The following is a 23,539-nucleotide window of genomic DNA, read 5'->3' as shown; positions in this document are numbered from 1 at the left end:
CCCACAACACACTGGCATATTTCAAGAAAGACCAAGCTTGCTTAACCTCACACATTTTCCCCTCCGACGCGCACTCATTTCGAGTACTGTACTTTCTTCTACGGAGAAGAGAGCGCGCCCCCCCCCCCCCCCCAAAAAAGCGTCTCGCAAGGATGACGTCGGTGGCATCGATTTCCATTTGGCCGAAGAGAGAACAAGAGCTTACCGTAGACAGCATACAAGCCCTCCGCGGCAAACGAGTCGACGATTTACGACACAGGCGCGTTTAGGCCACAGTAGGGCAGTACAGTACAGTACAGTAGTGACGAGGACCAAGTCGCGGCTGTCGAAGGAGAACGCTCTCCGGCTCTCCATCCTCGGGCGGGACGGGCAAACGACGTTGTCGACATCGACACCGGCTTGATTCTTGTCATTCCGCGTCACGGACAAACATGAGCTCGTTTCCGGGTCGAATGAAGGAATATCCATACATTTCTCTGGATCGCTTCGACCACGAGAACTTGCACGCGCGCGCCTACTTCCTGTCGCACTGTCACAAGGGTGAGCGAGGCTAGGCTAGGCTAGTCGGGGGGACCGAAAGCCTCCATTCCAAAATGTTCCATTTGTTTCCCTCTTCGCCGTCAGATCACATGAGGGGGATAAAAGCACCCAAGCTGAAGAGAAGACTGCGCTCCAGGTGATTCGAGTGGACCCGACGACGTCGAAGGAAGACTCGCGATAACTTGACGACTTGCATCCGGCATCATCTCGTGTTGCTTTGCTGTGCTGTTTTTCAGCCGTCGAGTCAAACTGTACTGCTCACCGGTGACCAAAGAGCTCCTCCTGAGCAGCCGCAAACACCTCTTCTGGGAGGAATTCATTGTGAGACGCCTTTTAAAACTGCACTAAACAGTCGCCGACTGACCGAGCCCTGCTTCAAGGAGCAAAAATGCTCGCCTTTGACACCCCCACCCAACGTTGGCCGAGATGAGGGTGATGGGATGCTAAACAAATTCCCTCCAAAAACAAAACACGCATCGATTAAAATGGCCTTGTACACCAATGTTTGTCATAAAAAACTTTTTTGGGGGGCGGGGGGATGTGTGGGAAAAACAGACTTGTCTAGAGTGATTTCCCTCATGAGACTGGTTCCTGGGGGCGGGGGGGGATTGAAAACTTACCCTCTTACGACTGACAATCACCCCCCCCCCCATTTAGCTGACTTTTTTTAGGTCTATTTTACATGTGTCACGTGTCAATTATTCTCCCCCCCCCGTTAGACATTGGAGGCCAAGCATCTGGCGCTTTCTCATGTGCGTGTTTGGACGGGCCTTGAAAGTTTCTTTTCTTCCTCGGGGTAGGTTCCCTTGGAGCTGGAGAGTCCGACTCAGATTTCGCTGGTGGACGAGGCGTCGGGAGAGGTGAGCCGCGGCCTCGCGCCCCCGCGGACCTTCTTTGGAAACTCTGGCGGAATGTGAAATGTTGTCCCGCGCAGAGCGAGGAGGTGGTGGTGACGCTGCTCCCCGCCGGACACTGTCCCGGCTCCGTCATGTAAGTGTCGCGCCGGGTTCGCGGCCGCAAAAAGGCCGGGTCGGCAAGTCGGTGCTGACGACGACGCGTTCAGGTTCCTGTTTGAAGGTCGCCACGGCAACGTGTTGTACACGGGAGACTTCAGGCTGGCCCTGGGGGACGCCGCCAGGATGGAGCACCTGCACTCGGGCAGCCGGTGCGTCTCCGCCGTCCGCTCCGAGTTGCGCTCGCATGACTCACGATGGCCGTCGGTCGCGCAGGGTGAAGGACATCCGCAGCGTCTACGTGGACTCCACCTTCTTCGACCCGCGCTTCTACCAGATTCCTTCCCGGGTAAACGCACAGCCGAGTCGTCAAAACGTATCCCGGCATTGTTTATTTGCTGTGGTGAAAAATACAAAAAGAAGATTGGAAATCAATCATCTGCGCCTCGAGCAAATTTCCCACCTCGCCACGTCAGCGTGACGTTTGGGAGCGGCGAGTGGAGCCGTTCCCTTGTCAAGATGTCATTGTCGATGCTTGCACGCGCGCCCGCGCAGGAGGCGTGCGTGAGCGCCATCTTGCGTCTGGCCGGCGACTGGATGGCCCGCGGCGCCCTCCACGTGCTTTGGCTCAACTGCAAGGCGGCCTACGGCTACGAGTACTTGTTCGCCCGCTTGGGCCGGGAGTTCAACACGCGGGTAAAAACGCCGCCGAGACGCGCGACCATTGAGCCAAAGTCTGCTTCAAAGGCGCCCCCCGCCCCCCCGTAGGTGCACGTCAACAACCTGCAGATGTTCCGGAGGATGCCGGAGATCCTGAGCTACGTGACCACCGAGCGTCAGACGCAGATCCACGCCTGCCGACACCCGAAGGTGACGGCGGGGCGCAAAGGCGCGCGCGCCACTGCGAGAGGCGCGGCCGGCTGACGGATTGTTTTGCGGCAGGGCGAGAAGTATCTCCGCGGCAACCGGCTGCCGTGCGGCTGCCGGTCCCGCGACGGCGCCGACCTGCGCGTGCTCAGCGTCAAGCCCACCACCATGTGGTTTGGCGAGAGGATGCGCAAGACCGACGTGCTCATCAAGTAACGTCCGATCCGATCCGGTCCGGTCCGGACGCCGCGCTCATCCTCTTTTGGTTTTTGCAGATCAGGAAGCGACGCCTTCCGAGCGTGTTTCAGCTTCCACTCGTCCTACTGCGAGGTCCGCCCCCTCCCTCGGCCGAGGACGTCCGCGCCGTCCGATTTCACGTTTCTCTTCCAAATTCAGAGTTTGCGCCTGAAATTCGGAATTTCACAGTTCAAACGAGATTTTTCTGGCTGGCAATTTCAACTTGCATTTGGCACGCGCGCGTTCCATTTACAATTTGGCCGTTTTCATTTGAGACTTCGCCGAGCCCAACGGTCGCCGACGGCGCGGAGGTGAGCGTCAACGGTCGGTTGTGGCGACGCGCGCCTCACGGCGGGCGACCTCTTTCAGGTCAAAGACTTCCTGTCCTATCTGCGACCCGCGCGGGTTTTCGCCAACGTGGTCCCGATGGGGTGCACGCTCGCCGAAGTCACGCGCATGTGAGTGGCCCGGCCCGGCCCGACAAACGTTGGGACGGCGCAAAAGTCAGCGCTGCGCCCGTGTTCCGGCAGGCTGCAGACGACGTGCAGGAAGCGGCCGCGGGACGACCCGGCTTACAAACCGCTGGGCTTGCTCAAAGGCCGGCGCGCCGCACCGACGCCCCCCCGCGGTGAGACGCCACGGGCCGCCTGAAAAAGCGCCCGAGCGAAAGCGGCGCGCCGCAAAGAAGGCCGTCCGCACGCACAAAGGCGCCGTCAAGATGACTTCTCTCCCGCTCCTCTTTGTCCCGTCAGATGGGCAGAGCGACGACGACGACGACGGCCTCTTTGACGGCAGTCCGCCCAAGAAAAAGCCGCCGCAGCGTCGGCGCCTCCCCGACGGTGCGTCCGCCCACTAGCGCGTCTCCCGTTAGCACGCGCGCGCTAATCACTCCTGGCTGTTTGACAGAGCGCGGAGGGCGGACGCCGCCGCCCCCCGCCCCCGAGGAAGACTCGCCGCCGCAGCCCGTCGCGGGCGACGCCGACCGCGAGGAGCGCACCGCTAACTTCCTGGACTGCACCGAGTCCAACGACGACAGCGAGGAGGACGGCCGGAGCGAGGAAGACGAGCAAAGCGAGGGAGACGAGAGCGGGACAAAATGGCGCCGCCGGACGGGAAGCGAGCCGCCCAAATGGGAGGACTTCTTCGCCGCCGAGCCGCTCCCCGACAGCCAGAAGAGCCTCGACGGCCAATCGCCCCCCGGCCGGCGCGCGCCCGAAGCGTCCGGCGAGCGGGAAGACGACGTCGACGACATCGATGACGTCGACGTCGACGACGACTTTTCCCTTTCGCTGTCCGCCTCGGCGTCCAATCATTCGTCGCAGAATCGCGAGGCGGCGGAAGCGGACGAGCCGACGCCCCCCCGCTTGGACTTTGACATTCCCTGCACGCCGGACTCCAAAAGGCCCTCACCCGAGCAGCTGACGGCCCTCTACAGGAAATTGGCCCGCGGAGACGACCTTTCCTCTGCTGACTGAAGCCCACAAAGACGAAGACTCAACGACTGCGCCATCAATCCCAAAACAACACAAATAAAAGAGTTTTTCCAGACTCGGGAGTAGTTTTTGCGTCGCACCTTGCGGATCAGTCGATCAGGCCCCGGAACGCAAGCGCCATCCCGAGGGCCGTCGTCGTCCACGGAGACGGCGCGGATGAGGGCGCGGGGTCGGCCGTTGCCACGGTGACACGACGCAACAGGAAGTCGTGCGTCAGGGCCGAGTTTCGCTCCGGACCGTAAGGGACGAAAAAAGTCTCCGTCAGCGCCTCGTGGCCGGGACACGTCACCTGGGGGTGTAAAAAAAAAAAAAGAAAAGAGCCGCACATTGAGCCGCGGCACGCACGCATGCATCCGTGCGCGACGGCGTGCGAGCGCACTTAACAGTTAAGGTGTAGTTGCCCGGCAGCAGCAACCTGTAGTATTCGCCGCCTTTGTCCGTGGCGAAGGGACGCACGTCGCGGCGACCGCTCACCTCCACCACGGCGTTGTGCAGCGCCGCTCCCAAGCAATCCAGCACACGCCCTTTGACCCCTGCGTGCACTCACACACACACACACACACACACACAAACGGCGGCTGAGGGCGCTCCCTCCCAAGGGCTCGGCGACACGCGCGTTGCTTTACCCCCCCGTCTGGACCCGTCTACAGGGAGGGACCCTCCCAACGCACCCGTTGCCTCACCTCGTTCCCGTGCATGTTGGCCACGTACTTGAACTCGGGGACGCCGAGCGCGTGACGATGGGGGCTCAGACCCAAAGCCAAGACCCACAGCCGTTGACCTGCAGCGAGCACGCAAACAGGATTAGGATTAAGTCGCACGACAGCGCAAAGCCACGGGCGAGGGAGCGAGACCTGATCCGGCGAGCCCCCCCGGCTCGCACGCGCGCGTACCTGCGACGGAGTGGCCGATGCCGTACAGGTGCGCGATGTCCGGGTTGGAGGCGTTGACCCGGAAGAGGTAACTCTCCATCTCGCGGTTGCTGTGGTAACTAAAGTCCAGCGTCATGGCGGCGGGGAAGAGCGCGAGGAGGAAGACGCCGAGGTCCCGCATACCTGCGCGCCAACAAAACAACATCATCGAGGGATCCTTTCAGCTTTCATCTCGTTGGACACCTCTTTGTCCTTCTTTCTTCCCCCTCCACCATTTGCATGGTCGAGGGAGTGCCAAAACATCGGTCAAATGAGGAACCGAACCCCCCCCACACACACACACACACATTTTTACAACTCCACCTACTTGGCGCGATGTCCTTAACTCGGTGTACTAATGGCACGAACAGCAACTGGTGTACGAGGCGTCCACAATATCTCGAATCCCCTCTTGTCGGTTTGGCACTTTTCTTCCCTTTCCGCAGATCAGTCTGTGAGCAAAGTCGTCAGATTTGAAAGACGCGGCTTCCGCCGGGAAAGCAAAATGGAGGCCGTCGAAACAAACTCCGGTGAGCCCGCTGCGGTGCGGTCACGTGGGCCGAGTTACCTGCGCGCTCGCGCTGCGTCAGCCGTCAGCCGGTCGACGTCCACGCGAGCCCGGGCGGGGGAGCGCTCCTTCTGCGCCGCGGCTCCGCCCGCGAGGGAGGACAGACGGCGAGCTCAGGAGACCGCGCCCCCCGCGGACAAACCGCTCGCCGCCCACCGGCAGAGTCACGGCCGCCCGGCGGGGATGGGGCGCCGCCCGCAGGCAGCTGCGGGCGTTACATGTGGCGGCAAGCGTCGCGAGGGCGACTCCTGGCGCTCGTTCGCGGGACAATCGCCACAGTAAAAAGCAGGCGGGCGGCCTGAAGCAAACGTATTGGCAAAGCACTGGGAAGCACGAAGAAAAGATCAAAATCCACGGCATCATCGCAAGCCGGACGCGCGGCGCAAGATATCCGCTCACCTCGAGCGGGTCCGCTCGGAGCACGTCGACATCGGCCGGCGCCTCACCTCGGAGCAGAGCCACGGCGCACCCGCGCAGGGCGGGGTGTGGACTTTGGTCGCCGTGAAGACGTGGACTTTGGCTCGACGACGTTGGGAGGACGCTCGCTCACTCGGCGAGACGAGACGACAAGAGCAAGAGCGTGAAGTCGGCGTGAGTTTTCCGTCTTCGATCGGACACCGACGCGGTCGCTCGGACGCCCAGTCCCTCGGTCGGTGAAGCGGGTGAGTTGGCGCCACGCTTTCTCGCCGGCTTCGTCCGCGGACGCCCGGTCGCTCGGACGGCCGATCCGTCCCGAGCGGCCTCTCGCTTGGTTCGCGGAGAGGCCGGCGGCCGAGTCGTCGCCCGGGGCCGAGGTCCGGGAAGTCTTCGCCGCCGCCCTGCGGAAAAGCTCGTAAAGAGAAGAGACTTTGGCCCCCGGCGGCATCTTATCGGGAAATAAAGGCGTCACTTGCCGGGAAACCCGCGCGGCGTCACACGATTGACCTTGCGACCTTTGGTTCCGGTACGTCCATAAAAGTTGCCGCCGGAGGACCGGGGACGGCGCGTGACCTTCTCGCCGGCGGACAAGAAAGATGGCTCTGGATCGTGAGAGCAAGGAGCTGCTGTGGCGAACGCTGGAGGACCTCGGGCACGATGACCTCAAGGCCTTCATATTCCACATGCACCTGCCCCCCAAGCGCCTCGACGGAAACGCCAAGGTGGTGGACGTCGTCAACCAGCTGGAGAAGAAGCACGGCGAGAAAGCCATGAAGGAGAGCGTCGAGATTCTGGAGAAGATCCAGAACCACAACCTGGCCCAGAAGCTGCGCCGCGGCATGGAAGGTTGGGAGAACCGCACGCGGGGTCGAGGTGGCTTTGCGGCGGGGGGGGGGGGTCGAGAGAGGGGAATTCCGTAAAGAAACTCAGACGGGGTGAGCTGGGGCTCCTTTCTGGAATAGCCCCCGCCCCAGGAGAGGAGCTTCTTGTCGGGTTGGGTAAAGGTGTTTGTCTTGCGCAGAGCTTCAGGCGGCGAGGCGCAGGAGGTCCACCGAGCTGCGGAGAAACGGTGAGTGGAAAGCTGGACGCGCGTGGCGGCGGAGGCCCTCCTTGGCGTGACGCGGCCTCGCCTGTGGCCTTCCCTCAGGTAGCTTCTTCTCCGTGGACGACATCAGGCGCTACCAGCGGGCCCTGCAAGAGAACCTGCGCGGGAGCTACGTCAACGCTCCGGAGGGCAGCGCGGAGCTCTGCGAGCAGCGGCCTATGGAGGACGCCTACGCCGAGCTCAACATCGTCTACGGCGCCGACGCCACCCCCGACAAGCGGCACGAGGTCCTTCAGATGGAGACGTGCGGCGAGGCCGCCGAGTCCATCGCGCCGCGCCACATCTTCCGCAGCGCCGGCGGGAGGCCGCGGCCGGTGCGCACGCTGCTCACCGTGGGCTTCGCCGGGATCGGCAAAACCTTCCTGGTGCGCAAGTTCGTGCTGGACTGGGCCAGCGGCAAAGGCGACGGGGACGTGCACCTGCTATTTCCCTTCACCTTCCGCGAGATGAACTTGGAAAAGGGCAAGCGCTTCTCCCTGGCCCGGCTGGTCCGCCACTTTGTCTGGGAGAGCAAGCCCATGAGCGTGGAGACGCTGGACCTGATCTTCAAGCAGCTGCAAGCGTCCGGCAAGCGCGACTTTGAAAGCAGCGGGATCAAGGTCCTGTTTGTGCTGGACGGGCTGGACGAGAGCCGCCTCAAGCTGGACCTCGGCGGCTCGGCGGCGCCGGACCTGGACGTGACCGAGGCCTACCCCCTGGAAGTGCTCCTGGCGCACCTGATCAAGAGGAACCTGCTTCCCTGCGCCCGGGTTTGGATCACCACGCGCCCCGTCGGCGTCCACGATATCCCCGCCGACCTCGTGGACAGCAAGACGGAGGTGAAAGGATTCAGCGAGTCCCAGAGGCTGGACTACTTCCGGAAGAAGTTCCCGGGCGGGGAGGAGGTGATCGGCCACATCCAGAAGTGTCGCAGCATCTTCATCATGTGCCACGTGCCCATCTTCTGCTGGATCACCGGCGTGGTTCTTCAGGGCCACTTGGACGCCGGAAAGCGAGAGGAGCTGCCCGGCAGCCTGACCCAGATGTACGCCGAGTTCCTGCTCTACCACCTGGACAAGTCGGAGGAGCGGCGGTGCCAGAAGAGCGCGCGGGACGTCAAGGCGCTGGCCGAGCTGGCCTTTGGGCAACTGATGAAAAAGCAGCAGATCTTCTACGAGAGCGACCTGCGCGGCGGCGGCGGCTTGGACTACCTGCGGGCCGCCAAGCACTCGGGCGTGTTCACCGAGATACGGCCGCTCAAGCGTAACCGGGCCGACAAGATGTTCCAGTTCATCCACCTGAGCGTCCAGGAGTTCCTGGCCGCCCTGCACGTGATGATCAGGCTCTTCCGGGACAAGAAGAACATCCTGGCCCATGCCGAGCCCTCGCTGGGAGGTCTCCTCTCGCTGTGCAAGCGCAAGACCATGACTGAGGTCCACGAGGCGGCCCTGTGCAAAGCCTGCGACAGTGAGGGCCACCTGGACTTGTTCCTGCGCTTCCTGCTGGGCCTTTCCTTGCCCCGCAACCAGAGGCTCCTGGACCGGCTGCTGAAGGCTCCCGGGGAGCCGCGGGACCAAGGCCGCTCCCAAACGCTCCTCCTGGTCAAGAGACGCATCGAGCGCGGCTCGCCGGAGCGGAACATCAACTTGTTCTACTGCCTGAAGGAGCTGGAGGACGACTCGCTGCTGGAGCACATGCAAGCCTACCTGGCGTTGGCGCGGGTGTCCTCGGACGCGCTGCTGCCGGACATGCGGGCGGCCCTGCTCTTCTTCTTGCTGACCTCCGACGAAGCCCTGCGTCGCTTCGACCTCAAGAGCTACTCGCCGTCGCATGGGGGGCTGCTGATGCTGCTGCCGGTGGTCAAGGCTTCTCGAGAATCGGCGTAGGTGCCCCGTAAGATGCCGCGGGCGGGCCGGCTCGCTCGCTCGCTCGCTCGTCTTCCCGCTCGTCTTCCCGCTCGTCTTCCCGCTCGTCTTCCGCAGGTTGGACCACTGCCGGCTGGGCGAGGCCAGCTGTGGGGCGCTGGCCTCCGTTCTGGGCTCGCCGTCCAACCTGAGGGAGCTGGACCTCAGCGACAACGACTTGTACGACCGCGGGGCGGAGCTCCTCTCGGCCGGACTGGCGAAGTCTCACTGCGTCTTGCGAGTCCTCAGGTAAGGAAGCGCGCCGACCGAGCTCCGTTTCCAGTCCCCGTCCCGACGCTTTGTCGCAGGCTGTCGGGCTGCCTGGTGGCCACGGCGGGATGCGCGGCGCTGGCCGAGGCTCTCGTGCTGAACGGCGGCCACCTCCGAGAGCTGGACCTCAGCTACAATGACCCGGGAGAACAAGGAAAGAGGCTCTTGACGCGGGTCCAAAGGCATCCCGGCTCCAGCCTGAAGACTCTCAAGTAGGAGTAGGAACCCGACGGCGTTGGACCTCTCGCTCGCGCCGAGTCACCACGGCTTTGCCTCTCTCTCTCTCTTCAGCCTGGAGCACGGCGGCCAAGAGCGTTTGATTCCCGGCCTCCGGAAATGTGAGTCCACCTCGGCCGCGGGAGGGCGCGGGGCCGTAAAGAGCGGGCTGAGACGGGCGGTCTCCTTCAGATCTGTGCCGACCCGCCTTGGATCCCGACACGGCTCACGACTGTCTCCGGCTCTCGGACGGCTGCAGCGTGGCGACGGTGATGCTGGAGGCGCAGCCCTATCCCCCGAGCGCCTCCAGGTTCACTTGCTGGCGGCAGGTCCTTTGCCGGAACGGACTGAGCGGACGCTGCTACTGGGAGGTGGAGGTGGAGGGCAAGGTCTCCGTGGGCGTGACCTACGACAGCGTCCAGCGGATCGGGGAGGGCGAGAACGTGCGTCTGGGAGCCAACGAGGCGTCCTGGGTGCTGTGCTACGACGACGGCGCCTACTCGGTGTGCCACCGGGACAGGACGCTGGAGCTCCCGGGAGCCGCGGGGTCCGGGAATCTCGGAAAGCTGGCCGTGTTTCTGGACCATCCCCGCGGCACGCTGTCCTTCTACCGGCTGGCTCCGTTGGGGCCCGAGCTCCTCCACACCTTCCGGGCCGCCTTCACGGAGCCGCTTTACCCGGCCTTCGGATTCGGCTACGACAACGGATTTGACGGCTTCGGGGACTTTGTGTCGCTGGCCGGGGCGGGCGCGTCCGTATCGACCCGCTTCTGAGCCACCGGGGCTGACGCAATTGGCTTCCCAATGTCGATTCCAATTCTCTCGAAATAAATGCTTTTCTCCACCTCGGCCGAGGACTCGACACAAAGTTCCGCGTTGTCCGCTTTTCGCGCTGGTCTTGGCGCTTGCTTCCGTCCTCCTCGGCGCATCTGAGGCGAGGTGAGATTTTGCGCGCCGGACGCACGCCATCCGTCGGCCGTCGCCTCCTCTCGTTCGTCACGCCGACGCAAGCTAGCGTCCGCTCGGACGAGCGGCGCTAGCTAGGCCTTTTCCTCCGCTCGACTCTTCTGTCCTCGTGCTTTGACAACGTTCGACCGCGGCGACCGATTCCAACAGTCGACCTCCTCGTCCTCGTCTCCGGCGCAAATCTCGCCTTTGGCTGAGCGAGGGCTCTCGTGGACCGCGTCACGCCCAAAGCCTGTCGGAACGAGGGAGAGGATGAAAAACCATCGGACAAAGGTCAGCGTGCGCAACGGCGGCGACCGCAACCATCAAACCGCTTCGCGGGGGACGCTTCGGGATCCAGGAAACGAAAGCCGAGCGAGGTGTCGACGTTTGCCTTTATTGGCCAATCGGCAGACGGCGAAGCGCAGGAAGGAAGCGGGCAACCTGGCAAATTTGCACTGGCCAGCGCATTTGGGGAACAAATTCTTTCATTGGCAAACCCGAGCATTCCTCTTTCAGTGAAAACAAAACGAGTCCAGTTGTGCTCTCGCTGCGGGGACAACAAGCTGCTCCGGGTTCCGGCGGACATTTTAGTCTAGTTCGGTCAGACCCTTCTTCCTTTGTGTGTCCTCCAAACGTCAAAGTGAGTTGGGGTGGGGGCGTGGAGGGGTATGGGGGTTGGCCTTATGGATTCTGTGCTGTTTTAGGGGGAGGGGGGTACAAACACTCTACTATATAGAAAATAACACTTGCATGCTTTTATTTTGAAGGGCCGCCAATCCTTTCTCCGCCTGACTGAGCAAAAAACCAAAAAAAGTGAAATTGAAATCTGGGCGTCACGTCGGTCACTCGTTGCTAACGGCTAACTGACCTGACTGCTGCCAACTAGCATTGCTTTTTTTCTTCCCCACCCCCCCCTCCCCGAGAGCGGCGGGCCAGGCGTCCTTCCGGAAGGCGTCAGCCGCGGGCCTCGCGCAGCCATTGGTACAAGTGTCGGCGGCGGAGGCGGTGCCAGCGCACGTTGCCCTCCACGATCTCCAGCGCCCGCGGCAAGGCGGGCCCCGCCCCCGGGCCGCAGGATCGGACAAACTCCTTCAGCTGCGGGCCGAGAGGCGGAAGGAAGGTCGGCGTGGGCGAGCGACGGGCGGCGGCCGGGCGGACGAGCGCGCCGCTTACCTGCTGGAGCTCCTTCTCCGTGTCCAGGAACTCGGTGACGCCGCCGATCAGCTTGGAGTTCATGAAGAGCGCCTCGCCGTAGCTGAGACGGCCGCACGGGCGCGTTAGACGCGGGGGGCGGGCGGGCGGCGCCGAGGCGCGACTCACCGCGCGTTGAGGACGTCCCACTTGTCGCGGAAGAAGCGCCACGCCGGGTTGCGGCCCCGGGGGTTGCGGCCCACGCCCACGATCACGTCGATGGCGTCCTGCTCGGCCACCAGCTCCGACGTCAGCGACAGGTTCAGCAACCTGACGGGGGGCGGGCGGGGCCGGTCAGACTCGGCGGAGCGGCGGGGACTCGGGCGCGCACCTGTCGAGCAGGAAGGCGTCGTCGGAGCACGTCAGCGCCTCCAGCAGGATCTTCTTCTCCGAGACGGCCTTTGACGAGTGGAACTTCATCCAGATGAACTCCCACACGTCTTCGTCCATCAGACCGACGCCCGTGCAGTAGACCACGTCGCGGATGTTGGGCGGGATTCTGCGCGCACGAGCCAGCCCGGTTCGCCGGCGTTATTCACGATTGCGGCCGGAGACCGGCGCGTCATCAACACACGGTGCGCGCGTACCCGTTCTTGTTGCTGGAGATCCAGTCCGAGATGTAGGCGACGGCTTGGCGCTGGCACTCTTTGTGTCCAAAGCTACACGCTAACATGATGAGCTCCCTCTGCAGCTCCCTGTGCACATGAGCAGCGCGCGTGAGAGACAGAAAACGGATTTACGGATCGGATCGTGCGTGTGCGTTACTCAGTCTGGTGGGACACCGGCGGGACGCCGTCGCCGCCGTCGTCGTCGGCCGCCTTGCCGGGCCAGCCCATCCGATGGTAGCGCGCCGCCACTTGCTTGAGCACGTAGTCCTGCGCAGAGAAAGTTGCCAAGGAGCTGCGGGGGAGGGGAGGGGGGGACGGGACCCGAGCGTCTCACGCTGAAGAGGTGGTAGTCGTCGGTGCGGTCCAGCAGCTTGTCCAGCCGGTAGAGCGCCCGGCTGGCGGCGTGCCACGGCAGGAAGGACGCCTCCTCGGGCAGGTAGCCAATCAACTCCAGCGGCACGCCCTGCGGCAGGTAACCCGCCCTGTGACAGCACGCGACAGCGTTTACGCCGCGCCGCCGGGCCGGCGCCGCGGCCGCCGCGGGGGCTCCTCCTCACCTGGCCAGGTTGAAAGCGTCGTCGATGAGTCCCGCGCGGTTGCCCACCGGGATGACCTGCGTCACACGCAATCACACGCCGGCGTGGGCTCGCCGGCCGAGTGGCGCGGGCGGGGTCGCGGGAGGCGGCGGCCTGACCTGGGGGTTGCCGCGCAGCTGGCGGATCAGCAGCTTCCAGTTGCGCAGGTCGTAGTTGACGCGGAAGTAGCCCGTCTGGTCGATGTTGGCCAGCAGCCACGTTTGCCGCTCCGTCTCGCGCAGCCCGTGGCTTTCTGCCGCGGGGGACCGTTCAGACCGGCGCGGGGCGACGGGGAGACCGTCGGACGCTCACCTGTGCCGTTGCGGATCCAGATGAGGGTCTCCGAACGCAGCCGGGTCAGGTTTCCCGTGGCGACCGTCAAGGGCACCTGCCACCGCAAGCTAACGAGGCGCGCGCGCAGCACGTCAGCTGGCCGCAGGTCGGCCAAAGGGGAACGCGCGGCGCTCCGGCGGGTCACCTCACCCGCCGTCGCCGCTCCCGCCTCCGCTCCCGTCCCCGCCGTACAGGAAGCGCTCCTGGCTGACGGTGACGACGCGCTCCTCCGCCGGGTCCTTGGCGACGGTGACCACGGGGTATCCCGTTTGCAGAGTCCAGCCGTCCATCACGGCCCCGACGTCAATGTCCCGCCCTTCCGAGCGCATGGCCTGCGCGCAAAGAGGCCGCCGTCCGTTCGGGCCCTCGGGGCCGCAAAGAAGAGAAGGAGCTCGGGGGCCGGCCCCCCTCCTACCTCGGACAGCTTCCTCCACAGGTCGTCACGGGCCGCGTTGCCGTACATGTGGCTCAGCAGATAATCCTGTGCCGCAACAAACGCCGGAGGGACTCGTCGGACGCTCGTCACCGGCCGGTCGCCTCCGCGGCCCACTTCCGGTCACGGCGTCCCAAAGACCCGAGGTCGCGCGCGCTTCGCCCGCTCTTACGTGAAGTCCTTTGCGGAAGAGGCTGGGTCCCATCACGTTGGCCAGCATCCGGATCAGCGCCGCCCCCTGCCGGACACACAAACCAAGGCCGTCGGCGAGCGGTCGGCGACCGGTCCGCGTCGGGGCGCGGCGAGGCGGCGGCTACTTTTTTGTATGCGATCCAGTCGAAGACGCGGTCGATGTCGGCGGCGTCGCGCACTTCCTGCGAGATGGGGTGGGAGGAACTCAGGCCGTCCAGCGACATCACCTCGTGCAGGACGTCCGTCAGGAAGCGCCGCTTCTCCTGCAAGCGCCACGCGCCATTGGAAACTTTCGGCCTCGGGGCCGGAGCGTGCGGCCCGGGCTAATTAGCGCTCGCGTTGGACATTTCCTCCTAATGAATGTCACACTTAATCAACCGCAGTGCAAAGCCCCCGTTTAACTTTTGCTGGGCCTTCACCGCTAATTAGCTAAACGAACAGCGACACTTTTTTTGTTCCATGAAGATCAAACAAATTCGGCCGTCGCGGAGATTGACTTGGAATTACTTTTCTTTTTTTTTTTCCACTTGACCTGTACGGCGGGACCCCAAATGAACTCACGACGTCGGCGGGCGGCGTTGGTTCGGGCTGACTCACCATGTTCCACTTGGGGAAGAGGAAGTCGGTGCCGACGTACTCGAAGTAGTGAGCGAAGCCTTCCTTCAGCCACACGTCCTCCCACCACAGCGGCGTCACCAGGTCGCCGAACCACTGCCGCGCACAAAGGCGCCATTTTACACGTCTCGGGGGGGGGCGCTCTCGTCTCGGGTCCGGGACCGGAGAAGGTCTCTTTCGAGGGCCGGCCGGGGCGACGGCGCCGTCCGTTTGGGGGGGGTCCCGAGCGAGCGCCGCCGTCTCTCACCTGGTGGCAGATCTCGTGGACGACCACCATGGTCACCTCCATCCGGTAGGACGACGACGACACCCGGGCGTCCAGCAGGATCTTCTGCTCCACAAAGACGCTCAGGCCCCAGTTCTCCATGGCGGCGTACGGGTGCTTGGGCACCGCCAGCAAGTCTGCGGGTGGCAAACGCACAAAAGACACCTTGGCCACGCGCGTACATGCGCAGGTGCGTCCCCCAAGGTTCCAGTCCCCGAAAACATTTTCTGAGCCGGAAGAGAACGCGGTCACGTCCCCGCTTTGACGACTTAGCGACTCGCAAAGGCTTCACTCGACAACCGCGGTCGCTGGGCCGGGTCGTCATGGAAACAGACGTCCTCGAGCCGGCAAGCTCGCCGGGCGCCCTCGGCGGCCGACGGACACCCGCCCACGCGCAGCCATGCCGAAAATAGTCCGAGGGTTTCTTTTTGTCGGAGAGTTCTTTCTTTGTCCTTTTGCGTCACGTCGTCTTCTTTCCGCCCGCCTCGAGGAGCCGCTTCCTTCTTCGGACGGTGAAAGCCGGCAGCCGAGTTCTTTGAGAGCTTGGCGAAGGGGTGGCCGCACGAGCCGCGGCAGAGCAGCAGGGAGCCGGCGTACCTTCGCACCGAGCCGAGCGGACTCGTTGAGACGCGCAGACAGCTGAACGGCCGGCGGCTTTGGCTTCGGCCCGTCTGTTGTTGCGCGTGGGCCAAAGGCGGAGGAGCGCACATGGCGGAGGTGCGCGCGTGCGCCGGCCCCGAGCCGTGCGCGCTTCCCAGATGGAGGTGCGCCTCCGCCTCCGACGGCTTCCTCTTCCCCCTCGCAGCTGCTCCGTTTTATTTTTAGGACTCGTGCGGCAGCGTCCCCGGGCCTTCCTTGGGGGAACAGCGCGGCCCGCCCGACGCCAGATGGGGCCCGGCGGCCGGGGGACCTCGGCCACGAGCGTGGCGGCGCCAAATTGCAAATCCTGACGCGCTCGGCGAGGACATCTGACGGACGACGAGCGAGATGATTCCAGCCTCTTCGTGGATGGGCCCTTTCGGAGGGCCGCTCCTCCTTCCTTCCCGCTTTGGAGAGATGCGATTGCGATGGGGATGAGATCGCTGCCCGGGGACGTCTTCCCGTGGGGGGGTGGGGGGCTTCGTCTTCGGAAAGGCTCTCTGGTCTAACGTGACGCTTCGGGGCCGGCCTGTCAAGCGCGCCGACGCGAGCGGCCATCTTTCGGAGAGACGCGGGACAAAGGACGAGGACGCCGCATGCGAGCTTACCGAGCTTGGGCAGCGAGTACGGCACTTGGAAGATGTCCTGGTAGAAGGCCAGGAGGCGCCCGGCGATGTCAAGCGCGTAGTCGCCGGCGCCGCTGGCGATGGCGTCCGGCCGGGCGAACAAACGGATCTGAGGGAGAGCGAGAAACCGGGCCGTGAAAAAGCCCCCCACCCCCAGCCAACAAGCAAGCAACCGCTCGTGCGGGCGGCGCAGAAGAAAAAAAAGCGAGGCAAACGCCCCCGGGCCGCAGCTGGCCCCGGCTGGCGTGCGCTAACGCGGAGCAGCTGCGCGGGATTGGCAGGAAGTGACCCGTGTCCGTTTCCCGGAGGAGGAATTTGATGACGTCGTCTTCGCGATGCGACAAAACGCCACGCGGCGGCCTTTTTCTCATCCGGCGACAACGATGGAGAACGGTGGGCCGGCGCGACTTACCGCCACTCCGCCGTCGGTGCGCGTCTCTCTGGATGTGAAGTTGCAGACGGCCCAGGCCAGGTAGTACGTGGACATGCGCGGCGTGCGGGCGAAGCGCCGCGTCGTCCAGCCGTCGTCATCGCCGTCGTCATCCTCCAGCGCCGGCATGTTGGCCAGCGACGTGTACTCGGCGTGGTGCCGCAGGCTGAGCGAGAAGGTGGCCTTGAACGCCGGCTCGTCGAAGCACGGGAAGGCTTTGCGGGCGTGAGTCGGGCTGAACTGCGTCACCGCCAGGTAGCTGGACCCCCCCCCCCCCAAAAAAAACAACACAAGCCAAAAGGAGTCACAGAGCTATTCGGTTTGAGTTGGCACGATCCGACGATCGTCGATCGATCCCCTCCGGCATTTTCGGATGAGGTCGCTATTTGCCGAGTCGCGTTTTCGGGGCACGACCGTTTGAGAAGTCGTCCCTCGGAAACGGGACTGTTTGCCAAACCCCCGGCGGGACGAACTCGCGTTTGGATCGACGATTGTCAGCCCATTTCCACGCTCGGCGATGGGACGATGGTGACCGCGAGAAAGCAAAGGGAGCGAGTACCGCCTTTGGCCGCCCAGGGTGTAGGAGCTCCTGAAGAATCCGAGCAGCTCGTCCTCGATGGCGGCGTCGAAGGTGAGGTTGAGGCGGTACGTCCTGGAAGCCTTCAGCTCTCGATGCAGCACCAACACCAGCATCTGAGTGGCCGGGAAGAGGAAGCGGCGGTGGACGCGGACGGCGCCTCCCCCCGGCCTGTTGGCCGTCACCGAGGCGCTCGACACCTGCCAACAAAACCACCGGCTTTGCCACGGGAACCCCCTTCCCGAGAGCGGCCCCCTCCGCGGGCCCACGCGTCTTTGTTGCCCGGGCGCCTCCTCGCCAGAAGCCAAGCGGCGCTCTGGCGCCCGAGGCCGGGCTGACCTCGCAAAGCCGAAGAGACGCGTGAGCCGGCAAACCACCAAAATAAACTTCACTCGCGGCAAAGCGCACGCACGGGCTCTTGTCACAATGGACAACGGCGGAAGGGGGCGGGGCTGTCCTGACAGACCGCTGCCCCTTAAGAGCCGAGCGGGTCCCCAAACAGGAAAGTGTGTGACTCATCAAAATGCCCCGAAAGGAGGCTGGCTCTGCTATTAAATGCCCCACACCCCCGCCCCCAACGTGCGTGGCGATGAACCAGTGCGGAGAGGGGGGCGCACGTACCTCAAGTCTGTCGGCGTGCAGCAGAATCAACCTGGTGGCGTTGACGCACTCGATGTCAATGCTGACGTCGCCCGAGAAGGTGAAGTTGTCCATGCGGACGTCCAGGCGGAGGTCGTAGTGGCGCGGCCGCACCGAGGCCGGCAGCCGGCTCTTCCTCCACGGTCGGGCCGCCTCCTCCTCCGTCGGCGCCGCCGCGCCTTCCCCCCGGCCGCCGCCGTCGCGGTGCTTCGGCGCCGCCCGCTCCTCCTCTTCCTCCTCCGGGGCTCCCCCGCAGTCCTCGAAGCGAACGCCCAGCGCCACGGCCACGGCGGCGACGGCGACGAGCGTGACGACGGACAGCGCCAAGGCCACCGCCAGTCGGTTGCGGGCGAACGCCGGGCGCTCGCCGCCGCGTCGCGGCCGCCCCCCGCCGGCGGGCGCCGCCCACTGCTCGGACATCCCGCGGCCGTTGCGCGTGACGCCCGGGGTCAGGTCGCGCGGGCCCATGCGCCCGACTTCGACTGGCCCCGTTGCTGTGCTCGCACTCCAGCCAAGGGTGGGAGGAGGCCTCGTCCAAGCAGGAAAAAGTGCAGCAAGAGCAAGAGAAGCTCTCGATACAAAAATGTCAAGAGGGAAAGGACAGCCCCGCCGTTAACCACGGAATGAGTCAACTTGCTCAGAGCTGAATCTTAACGTGGCACGGCGTTGCCAAAATAAACAAAATAAAGATTGTTTGTTGTGGGGGGGGGGCGGCTTCACCTGCATCCGTGCTCCCCTAATTGGCGCTTGCCTGAGCGCTCCCGTCCAGTCGCGGATTTGGCAGAGTCGGCAAGAACACGCTGACGGGCTGCGGCTTGTTTTTGCCCACAAATGGCTTCCTTCCTCCCGTTCCGGTTCTCGGCGGGTTCAAAAAGAGTGAAGCCCGCTCACCCGGAAGCCACGTTGCACGCCGGGAAGGTCCCGCTCCTCCGCCGAGACGAACGGCAGCTTCGTGTCCGCGCCGCACGACGTCCACGCATGTCCGGAAGCGTCCGAGGTCACCGAAGCCTTTGGTCGTCAAGTCGTCAGTCCGCCGCGCCTCCGCTGCCGCCGCGCTCACATCCTCGTGCGGGAGGATGAAGGTGATGAAGATGAGGAAGGGGAGGCGGAGGGGGAGGAGTCTGGGCGTCGCGCGGCGCGTGCGCGCGCAGACCGCCCGCTCTGCCGCTTTCAGCCTTGTTCGAGTCACGTGTCCGTCGTAGTCATCGCCGTCTCGGAGGCGACACCCCAAAGGCGGCTGCAAAGAGCACCTTTGGGGGTGTCCTCGGGGCCACCAGCTGTCCGATCGCAGCCCGCCCTGCCCGCGCGAGGGGCGGCGACCGACGCGCCTGAAATCCAATCCGCTGGGGGAGCCACCTGCTGCCGTTACTATGGCAACCGGCGGGAGGCTTCAGCGGTGGGGGGCCCTGGAAAAATAATTTCTCAACACGCATAAGAATATCAACTGCAGTGCTGGAGGGGGGTAAACGGAGGGCACGCAGCTTTGTGACGGGGCCGCAGCGCCATCCCCGAGAGGTGAGCACGTCCCAAAAAAGAAAAAGAAAAAAAGGGGAAAAAAAAAACCACGGCAGCTGCGCGCCGCGGCCGGCGGCGACGGCAGAAGGCCGAAACGATCGCGCCATCTGAGCCCCGGCGGCTGGGACGGGCGTTCGCTTCACGCACCGGCGGACCACATCAGCCGCAAGTACGCCAATGAGGCTGACGTCACCACGCGCGCAGCCGTTCGTCTCCATAAGCGCCTTTGTGAGGGGGGGCGTGTTCCCACCTCAACCTTTCAACATCGGTGGTCCGCAAGCCGTTTGATTGAGAGCCCCCGTTTCAGGTCAGCGACCTTGCCTTCTTCGTGCGTGTCTGTGTGAGTGTGTGGCCTGCAAGGATCCAACAGTGTCAGGCCTCATTAAACACACGCACGCACACACACGGCGACTTCACCTCGCTCCTTTGTTCACCTCCTGATCATCGTCTTGGTCTTTGGATGTCCAAGTTGATTGTGACTCTGAAAAGAGACTGCGGACCGGAGCTGAAATGAACAACAGCAGTCCTTGGGGAAGCGCATCGTCGCGCCCGGAGAGACGACTCGCATTCGTTCCCCGACAACTCTCGTGACTCGATTCCAAATTTGGAAACGCTGCCAGCAAATGTTGGTCACGGCTCTTTTTCTTTTTTCACTCACGGAAACCCGCCACCGTGGGCGCGGCTTTGGGTGAGGAAACGGGAAGCGACGCGTCCTCCCCGGTGCGACGTGACAACGAGACCGCGGAACGCACTTGGGCTTCAAGCGTTATGACAGTCAAAGCGAAGGAAGCGAGATGCTTTAAGCGTCCGCTGCGGGAAGCTCAAAGTCCCAAGAAATACGCTTGCGAGGCTTGGCCGCCCCCGATGGTGTTGCAGCTTGAATATGGGAAGCGGGACGCTTTGGGATCGTAACCAAAGAGGACAATTTAATATTGATGAGACTCAAAACAATGGAGCATTTCTCGTTTACAAAAATGCAATTCAAAACCGGTCGTGCGTGTGTACAGTATCTTTAGCAAAGGTATAAAAAAAGGTGCAGTGCAAGCAGACTGTAAACGTCTCGTCGTTATAGTGCAGGAGACCCAAAAGCTTTGCGTAGGTTTTGAGCAGCAAGAGCGCCAACTGCTGATGTTCCCGCGTCAGTAACTCTTCATGGCCACGGACGAGGCGCCGGCCTGGTCGTGGCGTCTGACCTGGTGGATCATCAGGAGCGCCACCAGCAGGCCCAGCAGCTAAACGCCGCACACGCAGCGCAGCGGTTAGAAAGCGGTCTCGCCGGGTGAGAAAGCGCACTCGCGACCCGACTCACCGCCGTGATGGCGAAGCCAAACAGGAAGCCGATGGCGATGTTGAAGAAGAAGTCAACGTAGGTGACGATCAGCTGGCCGCAAGACTGTCGGGAAGAGCGGCGGTTAGTCGCCGAGCGGCTCCATCGGAGGGACTTTTGTGTGTCTGTGTGCGCGTTGCGTTCTTACTTGCTGGTAGACCTGCTCGGGGCCGCTGGTTCCCTGCAGAGGAAAGGCAGAAGGTTCAATGAGGCGCCGCGGCGGGGCGGGGCGGGGCGGGGCGGGGCGGGCGGCGCCTACCTGAGGCCGGGCTTTGCAGCCGGAATGTCCAAAGGTCCCGAAACCCCCGTAGCCGTCCAGTCCGGGTCGGCACTCGCACGTGGCGGGAATGTCGTGGCCCCAGTCGCTGGCGCTCACCAAGCCGCAGCAATGACCCTAAGGTTGCGCGCACAAACGCGGCCGCGTTATCACGTGCCGTTTTCACCGTGGGCGGCTGCGCGCGCGTCGGCGTCTCACGCTCTCCTGCAGCTGCTGAAGCACGGCGCGAAATCCTTCCTCCGCCATGAAGGGCTCGGCCACCTCCGCCGACGCGCTCAGGAAGCTCTCGCGCACCTTCACAACAACGACAAGGCCATGACGAGCGCCGCCCAAGCGTCCGGCGAGCTCGCGTGGAGAAAGCCCACCTTGTTCCTCGCGACGACCACCACGATGCCAAAGATGAGCATGATGATCATCCCCACCGCCATGAAGCCGGCAAACTGACAACACAAGGCAACGGTTACGCGTCGGGGGGGCGGCCGACTCGGAGGGGGGGGGGGGGGGGGGGGGGGCGGCCACGTACGATCTTGAGGGCCAGCTCCTTCTCCGATATTCCGGCGTAGATTCCCAAGCAGGAAATGCCCAGGACGCCGAAGGCAAACACCCACACCCAGCCCAGGCCCGGCGCACCCAATGCCGACATCTGCACATACACGCACACATTTTTTTCAGTAAGTCCAAATTCACCCATTGCAGTTTTTGCCATGCCATGACGTTCATCTCGTCCATTTACTGGTTAGATAAGGTTGAAGGGCTTTTTTTTCTCCCCCTAGACAATGGTCTTTTTTGGGGAGGGAGGAGAGAAAACCTCACCCAGAGCCGACAGCTTCGGCTGTCACTTGAGCTGTTCTCGAGACCCGCCACAAGGAGGCAGCGACAACTCGGACGAAGGCAGAAGTGACGGCCAAAGCCGTCGGCGACGTCTTCGGGCCTTTTTGTTCGTGTTAAGAAAAGAAAGCTTCAACCTCAAGCAACTTGTTGACTTTGCCGCCATCTGACTGTGATTTCACTTGGAATGAATCCACTCTGGCGGATCACGTCACGAAGGGGCGGTGGGGTGAGAAGATGAAATGCACCCAAACCGACGCACACAAAGGCGCGCGCGCGACTCGTTTGACGAGAAGCGCAAACGGGGATTTTCTCGCTTTTCTTTTTTTTCCCCCCAGTTGTTTTTCTTCTCAATGACGCCGCTTCCCGACACGGCTTTCACGAGCATTCCAGGAAACCGGACACCTTTCCCCTCTGCCCCAAATTGGACTCGCTCCCGCGCGCAATTGGCAACACGTGTGCCCGCGCTTCTCTCTTTGCGCCGCGGTAGCCCCGCCCACCACCGTCACGCCGGCCCGGAGTTCTCATTTACCTGTGCGCTGAAGACTCTGGCCTTCACCGCCCCGAAGATCAGCAGACATCCGATGATCTAAACACACACACACACACACACACACACACACACACACACACACACACACACACACACACACACACACACACACACACGGACAGACGCACACGCATAAACAGGCGCGCGCGCGCGCGGCGCTCACTTGATTTGTCATAACGCGGTTGCGCAAGACGAGGGCGTGCAAAGTCACCGAGCGGTCATGGCAAAAGTGTGCGAGTGCGACAAAAGGCGCTTGAACGTAGCGCAAGATAACAGACATCCTGAAACGCGACCTTGCGCCGTCGTGCCGCATCCAGTCAAGAACAAATGAAAGCGGACGCGTTGCCGCTGGAAACCGACAATGTGTGCGTGCCATCGGGGGAGGGGGGGGGGGGGGGGAGAGGAAGAGGCTGGCGGGCGTGGGCCGACGACTTTTACTCAACTGCTCAACTTTGGGCTTTTCTCGGAACGGAAATGAACACCGCTTTGGGATCTCGACGGTTGTTACGCAATCGGAGACGTTGTTCTGGAAAATGTCCCATAGTCCCCCCTCCCCGGCCCCCTTTTCTAACAATATTCCTCCACAAACCGGTTGCGTTGTTGCCTCAAGACGCGTTTTCAAATGGCCCCCCTCCAACTGAAATAAAAACCATTTCCAAAGACAAACGGCAAGGCCGCTATTTCCGCTAATCCCCAAAACAAAAGAAAAAAGAAAATAAAGGGGGGGGGGGGCATATTCCGACATCAACAACATGACGGAAATTTCCCGTCGAAGATGAACTTGTTGAAATTCTTGTCTATTTCAAAGCGTTTCCTTTCCAAACCGTGCTGCTTTTTCCGAGCGTGCGCCATCATTCCGCAGTCTTGATTGGTGTTGCAATGAAAAGGGAAAACTAAAAGGAGCTTTTCTAAAATCACGACATGATATCAATGGAAGATTGCTCGAGTGTTGTTCATGCGGCGTCCGCTCCCGCGCGGCTCCATCATTGGACGCGGGCGGCGGGAGCGGGCGAGCGGCGGCGTACTTACGGCGAAGACCACGTTGAAGAAGACAAAAAGACATTTGAGGCAGCCGTTGATTTTCCCCATCTTGACGACGCCGTCGGAGCTTGCGAGTGTGCGTGCGCGCGCGCTGCTTTGACGAGCTGCAGCTTGCCAGGATGCCCAAAGTTGCGTCCGCTCCGCTCTGGGGTTGTCGACGCCCACAGACCTTCCCCCTCGCCAGACTGAAAAAAAAACACACACACACACACTCACACAATTTGCGATGATTTGGAGCGGAAAACGACGACAAGTTGCAATGCGTCTTTTGGATAGAATTTCACTTACCCACTTAGAGTTCATCTCCATCTATGACGACCCCCCACCCCCAAACCTCAGAGCATGCGCGTTTCCATCTTGTACTTTCGCAGCAAACGGACAAAAGGCGGCCGCCGGCAGGGATCACGCGGGCCGACGGATGGAGCGCTCAATCGCCGATGGAGACCATATCATCCGAGCGCGAGGGGC

The 23,539-nt window shown here is 62.9% G+C and overlaps 5 protein-coding genes across 9 annotated transcripts; 2 read left to right on the top strand and 3 right to left on the bottom strand.

The window, feature by feature from the left end:
- The first annotated feature begins 388 nt into the window (after window positions 1-388).
- Window positions 389-4,141, top strand: dclre1c (DNA cross-link repair 1C, PSO2 homolog (S. cerevisiae)). 4 transcript variants are annotated; one of them, XM_052055065.1, is made up of 15 exons: window positions 389-540; window positions 625-676; window positions 777-861; window positions 1,341-1,400; window positions 1,475-1,530; window positions 1,604-1,705; window positions 1,770-1,842; window positions 2,049-2,189; window positions 2,262-2,363; window positions 2,436-2,572; window positions 2,636-2,690; window positions 2,967-3,055; window positions 3,128-3,225; window positions 3,350-3,436; window positions 3,504-4,141. In XM_052055065.1, the coding sequence occupies exons 1-15, from the start codon at window positions 432-434 to the stop codon at window positions 4,070-4,072; spliced, it is 1,815 nt and encodes a 604-aa protein (XP_051911025.1). In that variant the 5' UTR covers window positions 389-431; the 3' UTR covers window positions 4,073-4,141. The 4 variants fall into 4 exon arrangements, with proteins under 4 accessions (XP_051911025.1, XP_051911028.1, XP_051911027.1 ...); XM_052055068.1 differs by lacking the exon at window positions 2,049-2,189; XM_052055067.1 differs by lacking the exon at window positions 2,636-2,690.
- LOC127594103 (carboxypeptidase M-like) lies at window positions 1,745-5,269 on the bottom strand. The gene is made up of 5 exons (XM_052056034.1): window positions 4,984-5,269; window positions 4,749-4,871; window positions 4,475-4,632; window positions 4,171-4,379; window positions 1,745-1,891 (listed from the first exon to the last, which is right to left on the bottom strand). The coding sequence occupies exons 1-4, from the start codon at window positions 5,168-5,170 to the stop codon at window positions 4,179-4,181; spliced, it is 669 nt and encodes a 222-aa protein (XP_051911994.1). The 5' UTR covers window positions 5,171-5,269; the 3' UTR covers window positions 1,745-1,891; window positions 4,171-4,178.
- Window positions 5,270-6,582: 1,313 nt separating this feature from the next.
- On the top strand, window positions 6,583-10,233 carry LOC127594102 (NLR family CARD domain-containing protein 3-like). The gene is made up of 7 exons (XM_052056033.1): window positions 6,583-6,832; window positions 7,008-7,055; window positions 7,134-8,952; window positions 9,053-9,223; window positions 9,283-9,456; window positions 9,536-9,582; window positions 9,653-10,233. The coding sequence occupies exons 1-7, from the start codon at window positions 6,583-6,585 to the stop codon at window positions 10,231-10,233; spliced, it is 3,090 nt and encodes a 1,029-aa protein (XP_051911993.1).
- A 778-nt stretch (window positions 10,234-11,011) lies between these two features.
- On the bottom strand, window positions 11,012-18,203 carry LOC127593538 (thyrotropin-releasing hormone-degrading ectoenzyme-like). Its single transcript, XM_052055046.1, has 20 exons — window positions 17,513-18,203; window positions 16,874-17,091; window positions 16,297-16,573; window positions 15,867-15,993; window positions 14,602-14,756; window positions 14,337-14,450; window positions 13,865-14,002; window positions 13,720-13,785; window positions 13,530-13,595; window positions 13,265-13,446; window positions 13,094-13,182; window positions 12,901-13,034; window positions 12,764-12,819; window positions 12,541-12,688; window positions 12,364-12,473; window positions 12,186-12,293; window positions 11,930-12,097; window positions 11,728-11,868; window positions 11,581-11,662; window positions 11,012-11,502 (listed from the first exon to the last, which is right to left on the bottom strand). Exons 1-20 carry the CDS (start codon window positions 17,996-17,998, stop codon window positions 11,362-11,364), a joined length of 3,006 nt encoding a protein of 1,001 aa, XP_051911006.1. The 5' UTR covers window positions 17,999-18,203; the 3' UTR covers window positions 11,012-11,361.
- Window positions 18,204-19,951: 1,748 nt separating this feature from the next.
- LOC127593576 (tetraspanin-8-like) lies at window positions 19,952-23,232 on the bottom strand. Of its 2 annotated transcripts, XM_052055122.1 has the most exons (9): window positions 23,060-23,232; window positions 22,010-22,066; window positions 21,173-21,292; window positions 21,015-21,089; window positions 20,848-20,943; window positions 20,632-20,766; window positions 20,521-20,553; window positions 20,355-20,438; window positions 19,952-20,277 (listed from the first exon to the last, which is right to left on the bottom strand). In XM_052055122.1, the coding sequence occupies exons 1-9, from the start codon at window positions 23,117-23,119 to the stop codon at window positions 20,185-20,187; spliced, it is 753 nt and encodes a 250-aa protein (XP_051911082.1). In that variant the 5' UTR covers window positions 23,120-23,232; the 3' UTR covers window positions 19,952-20,184. The 2 variants fall into 2 exon arrangements, with proteins under 2 accessions (XP_051911082.1, XP_051911083.1); XM_052055123.1 differs by lacking the exon at window positions 21,173-21,292.
- Between the last annotated feature and the right edge of the window lie 307 nt (window positions 23,233-23,539).

The sequence above is a fragment of the Hippocampus zosterae genome, chromosome 21 (assembly GCF_025434085.1).
Source record: "Hippocampus zosterae strain Florida chromosome 21, ASM2543408v3, whole genome shotgun sequence".
Classification (NCBI taxonomy): domain Eukaryota; kingdom Metazoa; phylum Chordata; class Actinopteri; order Syngnathiformes; family Syngnathidae; genus Hippocampus; species Hippocampus zosterae.
The sequence above is the reverse complement of the archived record's forward strand: the minus strand, read 5'-3'. Positions and strand labels throughout refer to the sequence as shown.

What these genes read in the sequence shown, in the direction of transcription:
- LOC127594102 (XM_052056033.1), top strand. Translation starts at nt 6,583, where the DNA reads ATGGCTCTGGATCGTGAGAGCAAGGAGCTGCTGTGGCGAACGCTGGAG. An exon ending in CACCGAGCTGCGGAGAAACG is followed by an intron (nt 7,056 to 7,133) that starts GTGAGTGGAAAG and finishes GCCTTCCCTCAG; the next exon opens with GTAGCTTCTTCTCCGTGGAC. An exon ending in TGCGTCTTGCGAGTCCTCAG is followed by an intron (nt 9,224 to 9,282) that starts GTAAGGAAGCGC and finishes GCTTTGTCGCAG; the next exon opens with GCTGTCGGGCTGCCTGGTGG.
- LOC127593538 (XM_052055046.1), bottom strand. Translation starts at nt 17,998, where the DNA reads ATGGGCCCGCGCGACCTGACCCCGGGCGTCACGCGCAACGGCCGCGGG. An exon ending in CTGGATCCGCAACGGCACAG is followed by an intron (nt 13,035 to 13,093) that starts GTGAGCGTCCGA and finishes CCCCCGCGGCAG; the next exon opens with AAAGCCACGGGCTGCGCGAG. An exon ending in CGGAGAAGGAGCTCCAGCAG is followed by an intron (nt 11,503 to 11,580) that starts GTAAGCGGCGCG and finishes CTCGGCCCGCAG; the next exon opens with CTGAAGGAGTTTGTCCGATC.
- LOC127593576 (XM_052055122.1), bottom strand. Translation starts at nt 23,119, where the DNA reads ATGGGGAAAATCAACGGCTGCCTCAAATGTCTTTTTGTCTTCTTCAAC. An exon ending in TCTTCAACGTGGTCTTCGCC is followed by an intron (nt 22,067 to 23,059) that starts GTAAGTACGCCG and finishes GTGTGTGTTTAG; the next exon opens with ATCATCGGATGTCTGCTGAT. An exon ending in TTCAGCAGCTGCAGGAGAGC is followed by an intron (nt 20,767 to 20,847) that starts GTGAGACGCCGA and finishes GCGCAACCTTAG; the next exon opens with GGTCATTGCTGCGGCTTGGT.
- dclre1c (XM_052055065.1), top strand. Translation starts at nt 432, where the DNA reads ATGAGCTCGTTTCCGGGTCGAATGAAGGAATATCCATACATTTCTCTG. An exon ending in TCTACCAGATTCCTTCCCGG is followed by an intron (nt 1,843 to 2,048) that starts GTAAACGCACAG and finishes GCGCCCGCGCAG; the next exon opens with GAGGCGTGCGTGAGCGCCAT. An exon ending in GCGTCGGCGCCTCCCCGACG is followed by an intron (nt 3,437 to 3,503) that starts GTGCGTCCGCCC and finishes GCTGTTTGACAG; the next exon opens with AGCGCGGAGGGCGGACGCCG.
- LOC127594103 (XM_052056034.1), bottom strand. Translation starts at nt 5,170, where the DNA reads ATGATGTTGTTTTGTTGGCGCGCAGGTATGCGGGACCTCGGCGTCTTC. An exon ending in CATCGGCCACTCCGTCGCAG is followed by an intron (nt 4,872 to 4,983) that starts GTACGCGCGCGT and finishes TGCTCGCTGCAG; the next exon opens with GTCAACGGCTGTGGGTCTTG. An exon ending in CGGGCAACTACACCTTAACT is followed by an intron (nt 4,380 to 4,474) that starts GTTAAGTGCGCT and finishes TTACACCCCCAG; the next exon opens with GTGACGTGTCCCGGCCACGA.